This window comes from Crocodylus porosus, unplaced genomic scaffold, assembly GCF_001723895.1.
Source record: "Crocodylus porosus isolate Cpor-Errol unplaced genomic scaffold, CroPor_comp1, whole genome shotgun sequence".
Taxonomy (NCBI): Eukaryota; Metazoa; Chordata; order Crocodylia; family Crocodylidae; genus Crocodylus; species Crocodylus porosus.
The window spans coordinates 20,812,149-20,828,184 of record NW_017728950.1 but is presented as its reverse complement, the minus strand read 5'-3'; the positions used below and the strand labels follow the sequence as shown (position 1 = coordinate 20,828,184).

Here is a 16,036-nt window from a genome sequence, read left to right as displayed (position 1 = left end):
GAGACCTGATGTTACTCTGCTGGCAGAAAAGAGGGGTTCTACTGGCACAAAAGAGCCAAGTGTATGGATTCACTGTTGATTTTCCTGGCAGAACCCGAGTTCTCCTGGCAAAACTAAGTGGTGTAGATCTGGGCTGTCAAATTCATATGGCCCCATGAGCTGGATGAAGGTTGCTAGACTGGGACTGATCCCTTGTGCAGCATGCCATGCAGTACTGGTCTGGCAGGGTCCTGCATGCAATGCGCACCTGTGCCAGCTCCCTCTACATATACAGCACCAGATCCAGTCTGTGTGCTACAGGCTGCACACTTCCAGTGCCAGCCTGTAATGCTGTGTGCACAACCTCAGAGCTAGCATGTGCTACATGTGGCTTGCAGGGTTGGACTGGCCACACACATTGCATACAGTGCCCCCACCAAACCAGCTTCATGCTCTGCCTCCAGCACACCCCAATCTGGACCAGAACCAGCATGCAAGGCTGGTTCAGTGGAGTGCTATATCTGGTGCATGCCCCAGACTGATGCCCTGTACCACAACACCAGGGTCTGGTCCATGTACTGAATGCAATGAGTGGGGCTGGGGCTGGCCCGTAGGGTCAGTCCAGAGACCTACAGGCTGGCTCATATGGCTCCATGAGCCAGATCTGGGCCATAGGCAGTGTGTATGTTACTCCTGGTGTAGATTAAGTCTGTATCACTGTTACAGCCCTAGCTTTACCCTGTCTCATTCTGCTGCTATATTCTCACAGGGTGAGAATATACATAATGACCCTCAACAGCAGGATGGTTGGCTGAAGCAGCAGTTAGGTACTTCAACAAAGGTAGCAGACAACTGCATGGGTTTGAACAAATATTCCAATACCGTCAGCATATATATTATAACAGGGATCAGCAAGCCCCAGAACACATGCCCGAGCATGGTACGCAAAGCTGTTTTCCTTGGCATGCCACCACAGCCAGCCTGGGCTCTGGGCAGCTGCCACCAGCCACGGAGCTCAGGCTGTTTGCAGCAGGAGGCTGCAAGCTCTGCTACAGGCAGCCTGGGCTCATTGGCAGGTAGAAGCTGCCCAGAGTCCAGGCTGGCTGCAGCTGAGAGGCTGCAAACCACTGCATAGGGCTCTGCAGCTCTGGCACCAGCTCCAGAGGCAAAGGGGCAAGGGCAGCACACCATGTCCCCTCCCCCGCTTTCCCACTGGAAGCACACATGCAGCTACCATCAGCAATGAGGGTCAGGTCCCTTGTGGCTCCCCGGCCTCTGGCACGCCAAGCCAAGATGTGGGTGGAGGTTGGGATGCTTGTGGCACTATGATCAAAAACTTTTCTGACCCCTATACTATAACTTGATTCTAAAGGCACTTTGAGATCCTTTTAAGGCATTGTTCTCAACCAAGGTGCCACAGCACTGGGGTGCTGTAAGATTCTTTTTAAGGGTGCTACGCAATATTACCTCTGTTAGGTCATACCTACACATCACTTATAAGATTAGCTCAGAGACTTCAGCAGAAATCCATAATATCAAAAACATTCTGGCTTGTTGAGGTCATTCTGAGTTTTTATGACAATTTATTCTGTTATTTTTCCATAGTTAAAGAAATATGTGAAAGCTAAGAGCTAGCACTTTCTGTGGGGAGCCTTGAGTTGAACACAGTTGACAACCACTGCTGTACTCTTATGCGCAGGCGTAAAGAAACAAAAAAAACGATAGTTGTAAAACCCTGTATTGTTGATGGCTACAATCATGAGAGAAGATGTTTAAGATTCTTGTCAATTGATACTTAGACCCCTATTAAAGTGGGTACCTCTGAACTTGAGATTTTAAATCTGCTAACTAAGGTTAAGAAGGTTAAAATTAAATGTAGGTGATTGGCTGAGACTGACAGACCTGGACACTGGGAATATTCTTGGTATGAAAACCAACAGGGGATATTGTAGAGGTTTTCGTATGTAATGCTTTATATGGATTAGTCTTGTCCATGTTCAAGAAAAGTTTTCCATGAAAACAAACTCCTTTGGCTTTTCTGGTGTGTATTGGACCCCTACTGTGCAGTTACCTTTGTCTGGAAGCTCTTACATATGGGGAGTACTGTACTTGGTAAACCTAGGCATACAACAAATGCAGCTCCTGTGTTCTGTAACTGCTGTGGGTTGCACATAATTTTAGCCAAAATGTTTAATCTTTGTATATAAGAAATCTGTGTTCTTTTCTCTGAATGGTTTTTATGTATAAAGACCAATGAGTATAACGAAAGTGTCCTGTCTTTCTGCAGCATCACCAGATTATTCAGCAGTACATGGTGACCCTGGAGAACCTTCTGTTTACAGCTGAACTGGACCATCACATATTGGCTGTATTTCAGCAATTCTGTGCTTTGCAAGCTTGAAATATTTTCACAATGCAGAGTCTTAGCTGGTGGACTTAAATTGATTTAATATTTTTTAAAAATGGGAACATGACTTGGGAAAGAGAGAACCTTTTTATTTCAAGATGGTTTAACATGCTGTCCTATATAACTGATACCATACTATAACAAATGGCAACTATTTTAGCATCCTAGGCCTTATTAGTTATGGTTGGTAGGGTATTGGTGTGGAATAATGTATGAACTTTTTTAATTTTGTCCTTTTTAATTTTGGTTCGTTGACTCCATTATAGTATTTGTGTTTTGTTTTGTTTTTCTCCCATTTATATAAAAAAAGCCAAAAAATTATAGATTTGGTTACCTCTGCCTGACCTTTCAAGCAAAGTTAATTCCCTAATTACAGTAATGTGAAACAGGTGATAGGATGTTTAGTGACTGTAACAAATGCAAGTTTTCAGTGAGCAATTTGATAAATTCTCAGTAGTCAGACAGAAATTATCTTAACTTTGGATATCCTAACTTTGGGCATGTGAAACGCAGTCAAGCTTACAGAGTAGTCTAGAGCTTATGGATCTAGATTACCAAAATGATAGCTTTTCATGGTTTGAAAGAACATGATTGAAATACAATTGAAATATGTTTTTTAAACTTTGTCTGGTGTCTTATTGCAGTAGCTGCAAACTTTTGTGCTGTTTATAGAACTAACTGCAAAGGATTTTGTAATAAACTTAGGAAAATATTGTATTCGATCGATGACTTGTGAAAAACAGTCCTCAGGCCTCAACAGTAAGTTGAAACAATAGTTATAAGCTCTTGATGCCACTTCAGCTTGGTAAATTGTACTGCAGATACTTATTTTTCGAAGAGGAAGTATTAACGCAAGAGATTCATCACCTGAAATGTTTTCTAAATTTAGGCAGTTTCTGCTTCAGTATTGCAGGCAATGCATAGTCCTTGTCAACCAACTACTCTTCCAATGGCAATATTCTGGCCAGCTGAATATGAACTTGCCTTAAAACTACAGATAACTGGTGATGCTGTACTTTTCATTTCTCAGTAGAAGGTAATATATGGGAAATTCACCACAGGGGGATGCTTAATAGGCCTGTGAGAAGGAGAAAGTATTCACTTTGAGTTCAGCGATTTGGAAGGAAGGTGATTCAATTCAGTGATTCAAATCACTGTCCCAATTCAATTTGGCCAAATCTGAAGGTATTCAGCACCAAATCTTATTTGGCCATAGGATATACAGCCAGGCAGTGCCGGCGGGAGCAGCCAGACAAGCCCGTGCTTGAGCCAGCAGCCCCAGGAGAAGCTGCAGCTTGTCAGGCTGCTTCCCCGGCTGCCCCCCGACCGGGGCAAAGCAAGCAGTGCTGCCATGGAGGCTGGGGGGAATGATTGGGGAGCTGAGGAATCGAGCCGGGAGCGGGGGGAACAAACGGAGGTTTCCCCCAAGCTCCCTGATCTTTTCCCCTAGCCCCTGCAGTTTCTCCTGGGGCTGCCAGCTCAAGGTGCAACTCATTTGGCTGCCCCCCTACCGGAGCGAGGCAGGCAATGCTGGCAACCCCAGGAGAAGCCACGGGGGCTGGCGGAAATGATTGGGAGCTGGGGGATCAAACCAGGCGCTGTGGAATCAAACTGGGAGCTGGGGGAAGCCCCTGGTCATTCCCCACCTCCCGATCATTCCCCCCAGCCCCCAAAGCTTCTCCCAGGGCTGCCAGAACTAGCCTGCTTTGCCCCAGCAGGGGGGCAGCCGGGCAAGGCTCAGCTTCTCTCAGGGCTACCGACTCAAGCTGGGGCTCATCCAGCTGCTCCTGCTGGCACTGCCTAGTGCCTTCCTGTACAGAGACTTCAGGTTCAGAGATTTGGCCACTGAATCAGGCCAAATCTCCTTTAAATTGAATCAGCTACCAAAGCTTCACATACCCCTAATGTTTAACCTCCGCACTCCCCCTTTTGCCACAAGACAAAAAACATTTTCAAAGAAATGTGGAGAAAGGGTGATCTCGGAGACCTGAAAAGCAAATCTGAAGTCCCAAAGCAAGGACCTGGATAGCCCTTTGAGGAATTTCAGAACTTCAGGAATCCTCAACTGGAGGACGGTGAGCCAAGACAGCAGTTAGGTGGACTTTGACCAAGCTTATAGACAAGTGCATATGTTTAAGTAGATATTCCAGTATAGTCAAAATGAGGGAAGTTCTATTGGAGAGGTTTCTCTCCTGGCACCCTATTGAGAATCTGGACCTTTTATCCAGATAGATGCATCTAGTTGAATTCATTCTGCTGTGAATGGGGATGTCTTGCACTGGCAGGATGTTCTCCAAGACCTATCTAGCCCCCAGGCTGTGAGGTGTAGAGTGTGCAGATCTGGATGAAGCAATTTCCGTCCTGTATCAGAAGGTCCAGGACCACAGGCAGAGCCCTGGAGTCCCACATTGGTATAAGAATTCATCACTGATGTCAAAATTATCTCAGCCAGGAGACCAGCAGGAACATCATACTTGCATCCTGTCATTCCTTGTGGAGCACCCATACAATGAAAAGTATGGGAGGGAAAGCATGCTGGACTCCTGACCACGGAATAGGGCAGACACTGCATTGGGAGCCCAGAGAAGTGACCTTCCTTTTGTCATCTGATACGAACAGTTGGATTCCGGGCAGCGTCAGTGCACCGTCTTAGCTGGAGAATTGGGATGTAGGGACATGAATCTTCAGCAGCAGCCCATGCATCTTCTGCTGTGGTGTGCTAGGCCTGGAAGGTATATTGTTAACAGGTGTATTTGGTGGCAAAAGCCGCTTGCCATCAGCAGACCACTGCATAAAGAGAAGGACTGTGTGCTGCCCTGTTTGTTGATTATAAAATATCACTGTAGTGCAGGTGTGTTCAACCCTTGGCTATAGACCAGATCCAGCCTCCAGAGCCATGCTATCTGGCCTGTGGAGCTCCTCACAGGTCTGGAAATGTAATGGGGAGGAGCAGTGGCAATTAACACTGCCTCCATTTTGGTGCCAAATTGCCAAGTCCCACATGGCTGAATGGGACCCACAAACAGAATCCACTGCTGCACAGCTGGTTGGGGCCGAGGCTGGACCAGACTCAGCCCTGTGCAGCTGGATGAGGTAAATGGACTGCATCTGTCCCCCAAACCAACCTAGCACCATTCCTCCAGTCTGCATCTTTCCATTCTGAGAGAAGGACCTCCAAGGATGGAAATTCCACCACCTCTCTGGGTAACCTGTTCCAGTGTTTTACTACCCTCCTAGCGAGAGAGTTTTCCCTACTATCTAACCTAAACTGCTGGCTGCAACTCAGTCATTTATTTTTGTTCTGTCATCTGCCACCACTGAGGACAGCAGCTCCATCCTCTTTGGAAGAGAAGGCTGAGAACAACCAGGTAGTTGAAGGTTGCTCTCAGCCTTCTCTTCTCCAGACTAAAGCCCAGCTCCCTCAGCCTCTCCTCTGAAGTCATGTGCTCTAGCACCCTAACTTCCCTTGATATGCTGGCAACAAACACACCTACTAACGCAGCTCAGTATGTCACTAGCCTTCTCAACAAAGGCATGCTTTTGGCTAATGTTTAGTGTATTGTCCCCAGGTCTTTTTCTGCAGAGCCAGAAATATTGTGGGAGAGTGTATCAAAAGCCTTGCTGAAGTCCACGTTTACAACATCCACTGCTCTCCCTGCATCTGTCTCAGCATAGCAGGCAAATTGCTTAGGTTAGTCAAGCATGACTTGCCCTTGGTGAATTCATGCTGACTTTTCCTAGTCACCTTCTCCAAGTGCTTGAAAAAGGATTCCTTGTGGACCTGCTCCATGACTTTTCCGGGGACTGAGTTGAGACTAAAAGTTTCCCCAGATCCTCCTTCTTCCTTTTCTTAAAGAGGACACTATATTTGCCCTTTTTCAGTCATTTGGGACCTCTCCTGATTACCACAAGTTTTCAAAGATCATGGCCAGCAGTTTTGCAATCACATCAGTAAACTCCCTCAGCACCCTTGGGTGCATCGTGTCTGGCTGCAAGGACCTTGTACACATCCAGCTTTTCTGAATAGTCCCTAACCTGTTCTTTCACCACTCTTGCTTTCTCACCTTCTCCCCAAACTGTGCTGCCATGTGTGATAGTCTGGGAGCTGACCTTGCCTGTGAAGGCTGAGGTAAAAAAAAGGCATGGAGTACTTCAGCCTTTTCCATGTCATCTGTCACTAGGTTGCCTCCCCCATTCAATAAGGGACTCACATTTTCCCTAATTTTCCTCTTGTTGCTGACATACTTGTAGAAACCCTTCTTACCCATCACATCTTTAGCTAACTGCAGCTCCAACTGCATGTTGGCCTTCTTGATTTCATCCCTGCATGCCTGAAAAATACTCTCATACTCCTCCCTAGTTGTCCAAACTGCCACTTCTTGTAAGCTTCCTTTTGATGTTTTAGCTCACTGAAGAGTTCCCTGCTAAGCCAAGCTAGTCTTCTGCTATACTTGCTAGCTTTCCTATGCATCAGGATGGTTTGTTCCTGTACCCTCAGTAAGGCTTCTTTAAAATACAACCAGCTCTCCTGGGCTCCTTTCCCCCTAAGACTAGCCTCCCAGGGGATCCTGCCCATCGTTTTCATGAGTAAGTCAAAGTCTGCCTTTCTGAAGTCCAGGGTCCTTACTCTGCTGCTCTCCATCCTTCCTTTTCCTCAGGGTCCTGAACTCTTGTGGTCACTGCTGCCCAAGTTGCCATCCACTTCTACATTCCCCACCAAGTCTTCCCCGTTTGTTAGCAGCAGATCAAAAAGAGCACAGCCCCTAGTTGGCTTCAACACTTGCACCAGGAAGCTTTCCCCAGCACTTTACAGAAACGTCCCGAGATTGCCTGTGCACTGCTGTATTGCCCTCCCAGCAGATGTCAGGGTGATTGAAGGCCCTCACCTGGAGGACTTCTCTGATGGAAGACAAGTTCCTAATTCCCTCATGCATTTGGTTCCTCCTTACTGTGCGGCATAAAGGTTTGGAGTTGTTCTGATGATGTTTTCCAAACTTTTGCCTGTGGCCCAGTGTCGTATTGAAGAACCATAGAGCATCAAAACTTGAAAAGTTTTTATCTTCTGTCAGAGACACAGAACACAAGTTAGATGTTAAAAAAAAAAAATATCAGCGTTTTTGTATTTACAAACATTTTGAATTTTCATGGCCTGAGACAGTCTGTGTTTTGTGATTCCTTCAATCTTCGGTAATTTCCAAAATGAGGTAATCCAATATGCTCTGAACCCCATTAACTTAAACATTAATTCCAAAAAAGTGTTACCACTTGTTGATTTTTAAATATCTGTGTTTAACACGTGAACCAATTTTCTACAAATTTCCATTGTTGTGAATCTTACCAACGACGCTTCAAAACATGGGGTAAGGTCCAATACTCTGCAGAAGACTACAGAAGAAACTCAGGTGTATACACATAATGTACTCATTACATTTCAAGTTCTGAGGTCCGCATTTTAAGGCATAAATAAAATGAATGTTCAGTTGTGCTTCTCTATTTCTTGACTTTTGAGTTCTACAGAATCATGGCAGATATGGCTGGAAGGGGCCTCAGTAGTCCATTCCCTGCTCACGGTAGGATTGTCTGCATCTTTAACCACCCTGGATAAGTGTTTTGTCTGAGCAACTGTTTCTAGCTGCTGGCTGGAATGACCCGCCCAGGTCACCAGTGGACAGGCACTAGGACCCTGCTGCCACTCAGCCCTGTGCCATTATGGCGAGAAAAGGTTTTCATAGATTTCGTAGACATTTGGGCTGGAAGGGACCTCAGAAGGTCATCAAGTCCAGCCCCCCGCCCAAAGGGCAGGAAGTCAGCAGGGAGCATAGGATCCCAGCAAGATAGACATCCAAATGTCTCTTGAAGGCATTCAAGGTAGGTGCTTGAACTACTTCTGGCTGCAGTCTATTCCAGACCTTGGGGGCTCAGACAGTAAAGAAGTTCTTCCTAATGTCCAATCTGAAACAGTCACAGACGAGTTTGTGATCATTGGATCTTGTCATCCCTTGGGGCGGTTCTTTGGGTAGATGTGATATCTTTTATTAGACCAATTAAATAATTGGAAAAACTGTTCTTTGCAAGCTTTCAGGCACAAACACCTTTCTTCAGGGGAGAGCACCCCCGGCCATAGGCAGTGGAAAGCTGGGGCTAATGGGGCTTAGCCACCCCAAAATAATTTTGTGATGGCTGGCAACAGCACCGCTGCCATGCCTGCTGCTGCAGCACTGCACCCAGCTCCATAGCTGCTGCGCATGCAGAACCAGCACCTCTCAGCTCCCACAACGGCCCTGCAGGAGGCAGGCACTTCCCGCACCACCCAGCCCCCACAAATATTTTTTCCACTGCTTATGCCCACAGCTGAAACTCTATGACCGCCACCAAAGCCTTGTCCTCAGTCTGGATCCAGGTTGCCAATCCCTAAGCTAACCTATTAAAAACTGCAAACCACCCACTTGCATGAGGCACAATGCCTGAGAACACCAAAGCACCCTAACTTGCCAAAGGCAAAGTAGGGGGAGGTGGGCACTGTCCATGTCCCACCACTGTAAGGACAAGTGATAGTTTGCTAGAACTTGTATATCTAATTGCCAAGCTTTTGAACATAGTTTATTATTATTCCAGATTTTAAAACCTCATATGCTGCAAACCAGGATGTTGAAGCGGAGCAATGTGATCTTTCAGAAAAAAAAAGTATTCTATTTTTTTAAAAAACCCAACCCAACAGTTCTGTGTTTGTTGAAACACCAGACAAACTAGCAGAAATGCAAGTGAATAATATGCAAGTAACAATTGCTGCATAACTTGTATCCTTTTTGCTGGTGTTGAGGAATGTCACTTCAAATGTATGATTTATTCAAATTTGGTGAGGGTTTTTTTCACTCTCCTATAAATGGCCTGGGAGAACTCCTAATACAGTTGAGGATTTAGTTGGATACAGTTAAGTTGTGTGATATTAATTCCATTTCCTGACAGAACCCATCTACTATGCTTGAAAATACTTACATATGTGCTGAGCCTGGAACTAGTCATATTTGTAAAGCACGCGCAAAATATATTTTTATAGTTATTGACAAGGTACTCATTGTGCCAGGTGCTATACGCAATGAAAACATGGGGATTGTTAGAATATACAGCCTTTAGGCAAGATGCACAAATACAATATGCTGCTTTTCACCTAAAATACCAAGAACAAAGAAACTACAATTTGTACAAAAACAAAAGAAACTGAAATGGAAACTGTACAACATGAAAAAGAAAGAAGCCAAACTCAGCAGTAACATGTGTTTCTTGCAAAGGCTTAGAAAATATAACTTCATTCCCTGAGGACTAAACATCTACAATCCTCTGACTACTACACATCACTTCAAATATGCTTCACAGCTATGCGGAAGAACTTCAGCGAAGATTAAAAATCATCTACTTCACCTACTCTGCTCCAAAAGAGACCAACTCAGAAAGGAAATCACAACATACTACAACAACTTGAAAGAAATCCAATCATCTTCCCTAGCACTATACAATGCATACAAAGAGACTATGAAAAACTGTCTACAACATTCATCCTATATAAAAAGAAGAAATGGAACAAATTACTTCAAGAGCAAGTTCCCCAGCCATAAAACAACTGTTCCAACAGCTTGCACATTTCCAGCCTCAGACTTGATAAAACTGAAAGCAGCAACCAACCCACAAATATTATCAATCTCTCCACACACACACTTACCAAAACTGAAAAATCTGTCCTTTCTAAAGACCTAAATTTCTGTCCAGAAAAATACCCTAATAAAATACTTCAATGTGGAGAACTAGAAGGATTCTTTAGATGCCTCCACCTCAAGGAATATTTCCACGACCAAACTGAACCCACTTCCAACAACAACTCATTCTCTGACAACATTCAGGAAAAGATCAATGCTAAAAAAACCCCAAAAACATCGGATTGGACACCTTACAGTGGACAAAACATTAACCTCGACCGCTACATTGATTCCTTCAGGGAAAGAATGAACAATGAAATAATCAGCAACACACACCACCATAACAACCCCTCTCTACCACAGAAAAAGGCCATAGAACCTCTAAGATCTAACCACCAAATACTAATAAAACCAGCAGATAAAGGAGGAGCCATAGTCATCCTAAACTATGAAGACTACATAAAAGAAGCCAAATAGACAACTCTCTGACACCACCTACTACAAAGAACTACAAGAAGATCCTACTCCCCTTTTCACCAAGACACTCAACAATACCATCAAATCATTTCCAGCAAGCCTACAAGAAAAACTGCAGACCTTGATCCCCTCCACTACCTAACTTGGGGACTTTTTACATACTCCCTAAAATCCACAAACAAGGGAACCCTGGCAGACCTATCATCCAACCATGGGACCCTAACTGAGGAAATATCAGGTTTTGTTGAATCAATCTTAAAACCACTCATCACCCACAGAGCAAGTTTTTACAAGACACTACAGACCTTTTACGGAAACTTAAGACCATAGACCACCTTCCCAGTAACACCCTCCTAGCCACCATGGACGTTACCAGCCTATATACCAACATCCCACATCAGGATGGCATCCAAGCCTGTCTTACATATCTACAGGAACAAGATTACAACTCAGAATACAGACCCAAAGATATTACTGACTTTATACACTTCAACCTCACACACAACAATTTCACTTTTAATAATGAACACTTCCTCCAGATGATGGGAACAGCTATGGGCACCAAAATAGCCCCACGGTATGCCAACCTTTTTATGAGCCACCTGGAAGAGGAATTCCTCAAGAACCGCACCAGCAAACCCTGGCTATACTTAAGATACATCGATGGCATACTCATCGTTTGGACTGAAAATCTACAATCTCTGATTGAGTTCCATCAGAAATTCAACAACCACCATCCCTCCATCCAACTGTCTCTAGAACACTCCAGCACCAACATCTCCTTTTTAGACACGATGATCAGTATCCGGAATGATAAAATACAGACCATGTTATACAAGAAACCTACAGACCAACTTACGTATCTGCGCAGAACCAGCAATCGCCCCAAACACACCAAGAAACCTGTGATATACAGCCAAGCCCTCAGATCCCACTGAATTTGCACTGAGGAGATCTCCTGGGATTGCCACCTCACAGATCTTAAAAAGGCTTTCACACAACTAGGACACTCCTTCAGAGAGAGAGATGCACATTTGAAAGAGCCACCTGGATACCACCTGAAGAACTGCTGCAGTACAGAAGAACCCCTCCCCCCCCCACAAATCGCACACCGCTGGTTATGACACATCACCCCTCCCCCAAACCTGTACAGAAAATCCTCAAACAATTGCAACCCATACTACAAAGAGACCCTATTCTTAAAGAGATCTTCCCAGAGCCACCCATCCTAGCCTTCAAACAAGTACTGAACCTTGCTAACCTCATCACCAGAGGCAAACTCCCTCAGGCCCAGAACACACCAAAAGGATCCAGACCAGGCCATGACAAGACGTAAAACCTGCCAACACATCTCCACCACCCCCACAATAACTGCACCCCACAACAGAGCCATCAGCATTCCCGGATCTTACACCTGCACCTCCAGAGATGTAATACATCGCATCCAATGCACCAAATACCCCGATGGAAAATACATAGGAGAGACCAAACAACAACTGCACACCAGGATGAACGCACACCGGAAATCTATCCAAGACAGGAATACCCAACTACCTGTGGGGGCACATTTCGCACAAGAAAACCAGTCTCTGTCCTGATCCTCAAAGGAAACTTACAAAACGCTTCCCAGAGAGGAGCCTATGAACTCCACTTCATCAACCTCCTGGATACTAAAAATCATGGGCTAAATATGGGCATTGGATTGATGACACATTATAACCTGCCTGCCATCTCACTCCCCAGGTATCTCTCCGCTATTCATCCCCCTTCTCCCCCTCAGCCTGTCTCTCACCCATTGACCCCTCAATCTACGTCTTCACTGACTGCCTATCTTGTGTGCAGCCCAGCCCAGCCTCTGGCTTCTTTACTTTTCACTCCGTCCAGGAAGAGCGCACACCAACTGCTGAAGCTTCCTTAGCCTCATGAAGGGTTTTTGAACCTGAAAGCTTGCTTAAAAATTGTTTTCCAACTCTTTAAGTTGGTCTAATAAAAGATATCAGATTCACGCAAAGAACCTTGTCTGCCTAGAATTTTTGAAGGATGTAATTGATACAATTCAGATCATTTTATAGGTTGTTATAACTTATAAAATCGGCTTCTAATGTAGGATTTAAAAACAATCTGGATTTATTTTATACTTAAATGCTTTCAATGAAAGGTCTTGAATTGTGGTCAAAGAATTAGGCTGTTTTGTTCATTTTAATTTAAGCAATTATATTTTCCTGTTGTTGCTGGTGCTTGGGTAGGCCAGGCCCCAGCCTGCACAGGTTGGCTTCATCCCTGGCTTGTTGTATGCATTACTATTAATCTGATTTAGACTCATTGACAAAGGGGAAGTGCACAAGGGTTCCAAGTCCAAAATGTAATAGAACAACTACTTTTTTTATAACTTTGTCATATATTGGATAATTGCAGAAACCAATAATCAGATTTAATGATACCATAAGAAAAAAAATCACTATGCAGACAACCATGTAAGTAAATCCTATTGTATTACTTCGGTATGTGCACCTTTATTATTAAGTTGAACTTTTTGAAAAATATTTTACTTGACTTAGCTTCCGTGTGTGATCTGCAAGGGCCTTAAAACTCTTTGCTCGCTTATTTTTGACAGCACAGCCAGGCCTGGTATTACTTCGTCTCTTCCAGGAAGGGAGAGGGAAGAGGAGAAGTGTGGCAAGAAGTTGAGACCTTTTTAAATAAGGAATCTGTCTGTGGCTTTTCTTGGTGGTAGCTAATTAATATTCAGCTGGCTGGAGCTGGGCTGTAGGCTAATGGTTAGCATTCACAGATTGTAAGGCTGGAAGGGACTTTGGAAGATCATCGGGTGCAGCCCCTTGCACCAAGCAGGAAAGATAACTGGGGGTCAGGTGACCCCAGGAAGGTGGCTGCCTAGTCTCCTCGAGATTTCCAGGGTAGGTGATTGCACCACCTCTGGAGGGGGCTTATTCCACAGTCTGGACACCCTGACTGTGAAAAAGTTTTTCCTAATGTTGAACCTGAATCAGTCTTCAAGAGTTTGTGGCCATTACTCTGAGTTTCCCCCCTTGGGTGCCCTGGTGAGCAGCTGCTCACTGAGCCCTTGATGTACTCCCCAAGTGTAATGATAACCTGCTACCAGGTCCCCTCTCAGCCTTCTTTTCTTCAGGCTGAAGAGTCCCAGATCCCTCAGCTTTTCCTCATGTGGCTTGCCGTGTAAGACTGATCATATGGGTGGCTCTTCTTTGGACTCTCCCAAGCTTGTTATCTGTGACTTCTGTGTTCCTGGGGAACCCTGGCACAGTACCCAGCCTGTCTGACTCACAAAGGACTCTTTCCCTCCACCTTTGCCTGAACCAGAACTGATCACCTCTGGATACAGGTGACAGGATTAAGGCAACCCCCCTAGCTCCATCTGCATCAGAGATGGGGAAGGGAAGCCCCTCCATTAGTGTTCAGGATGGAGAACAGAGATTCCAAGGCAAGGACGCACTGAACTCGAGGACGAGAGGAGCTGGGGAGCACTGCATGATGGGGGATCCCTGCTCCAAATGCTAATCAACCCATGTCTGCACACACCCAGCTCAGCATTTATCACACCGATTCTAGTAATGACCCCTTTATTGGTACCCAAAACACTGAATCTGCCTGTCTGCATTGAGCCCCCTCAGAGTAATGCCATCCATAGCCAGGAGTGGTGGTCACTTCCTATTATCTAGCACATGAGCCATGGTTTACTCATAAACAAACCTAGTGCTCTCCCTTGAGCTATTGTCAGTTCTCTGCAAAAACCCCTACCCAAGCTCAGGTTTCTGTCCTGGTGCTCGGATCCGAAAGCTGCACCAGTTCCACTCCTCTGCCTGGACCCCTCCCCTGATCGTGCCGAGGGCTCTGCCCATCCGCCAGCTCCATCAAACTCCTGGGAACCTCAACCAGTTCAAGCTTCACTGGGCGGTGAGACCCCAATTCTTTCTTTCTTTTTGTTTAAGCCCACTTTCTAAACCTCAGACTTGGTTTAATCTCTCTCTCTCTCTCTCTTACTCCAAGCACAGCTTTCTAAACCTGACTTCTGCTGATCAAACTTGAGCTAGACTTCCCCAAATACCCAATTGAAACTGTGTAATATTGTAACTGCTTTGTTTGTTTGTCTCTCCTTGTATGGCTATTACTACTAGTCTTTATAAGTTTCATATACCAGGCAGTAAAATAACTTTTACTGTCAAGCTGGTTGCCATACTCTCTCTGAACCTCATTTATTCTTTCTTCTCCTCAACCTCCCCATTTGCTCTGCAGCAACGCTTCTTTTATCTAAGCCAAAGATCCCTGTAAAGCCCAAAAATCCTGTGGAGTTTGCTCATCAAGGGAGTTACTACCAGGACAATTGGGACAAGAGCTTGGGAAGTGCTGAGCCAGGGCATATGAGGGTGTCAGCCTGTTACTGCTGATTGACCTAGCCTGGCTCAGACATACCCTGTTCCTCTGCTGAGTTCGGGGCACATGAGGGTGTTGGCCTGGAAATGCTGAGTAACCTTGCCTGCTCAGATTTGCTCTGTTAACTTGTGTGTGCATTGTGTCTGACTGCATTTATTGTTGGTTTGCTGAACTAAGCTCTGTGCTGAGTCCTGTGCTGAGAGATGAGCAATGGCCAGCCTTCCCTTTGGCTTGGAGATGGTGGGATGTAGGGAAGGCATGTGACTGCCTCATTTGCTGCAACTACATATGGGGGCACACCCAGCAGAGCAGGGGCAGCCAAGGAGCAGCTTCAGAGGCAAGTACTGGAGGTGGAAAGGCACCTGGGCATAGACCCAGACAACCTGTCCCTCTACAGAAAGTGTTGGGAGAGGCAAGAGGAGCTTCATGCTCTGAGTGACTTCACGGCACCCACAGCACATTTGTCTGCTTGCAGACCCAGCTCCTCTGGGAGATGGACTGTGGACTTCTACACCCTGGAGAAGAGGAAGGGTGCCAAGAAGTCTGTTGCCTGCCTGTTGGCAAACAATGGCACCCTTACTCATGGATCCAGGCAAGCTTTGTGAAAGAGCAAGAGCTTTCTAGGTGGTGCTCTTCTCACCAAATCTGATGCCAATACCTGCCAGGTCCTGTGGGAATGACTGCTGCAGGTCAGCACAGGTGACCAGGACCAGCAGAGGTTCCTCTCACTTTGGTTGAGGTCTCAGGCACCCTCCACCTGATGCCCACCAAGAAAGCACCAGGCATTGACGGGGATGACCGCAGAGTCCTACTGTGCTGTCTGAGATGCCATCAGCCCAGACCTTGCTGCAGAGGACAGGGAATCCCTTGGTCAAGCAGGAGGGCTGTGCTGACCCTCTTGCCCGAGAAGGGGGACCCCCGTAATGTGAGGAACTGGTGCTAGTCTCTCTCCTGTGCACAGACTACAAGGCAGGTAATGAAGGCCATTGCACTGTGCCTGAAGTCTGTGCTGGCAGACATGATCCATCTCAATCAGACATATACAGTGCTGTGGAGGACCATCTCCAATGGC

The 16,036-nt window shown here is 45.7% G+C and overlaps 1 protein-coding gene across 1 annotated transcript in view; it reads left to right on the top strand.

Annotated features, from left to right (window-relative positions):
• NCBP1 (nuclear cap binding protein subunit 1) overlaps positions 1–3,103 on the top strand; it is a 54,054-nt gene extending 50,951 nt beyond the window's left edge. The window contains exon 23 of the mRNA XM_019555226.1: positions 2,267–3,103. Coding sequence (XP_019410771.1) covers positions 2,267–2,380 — 114 coding nt within the window. The 3' untranslated portion in view covers positions 2,381–3,103. The remainder of the gene's footprint in view (positions 1–2,266) is intronic.
• The last annotated feature ends 12,933 nt before the right edge of the window (positions 3,104–16,036 follow it).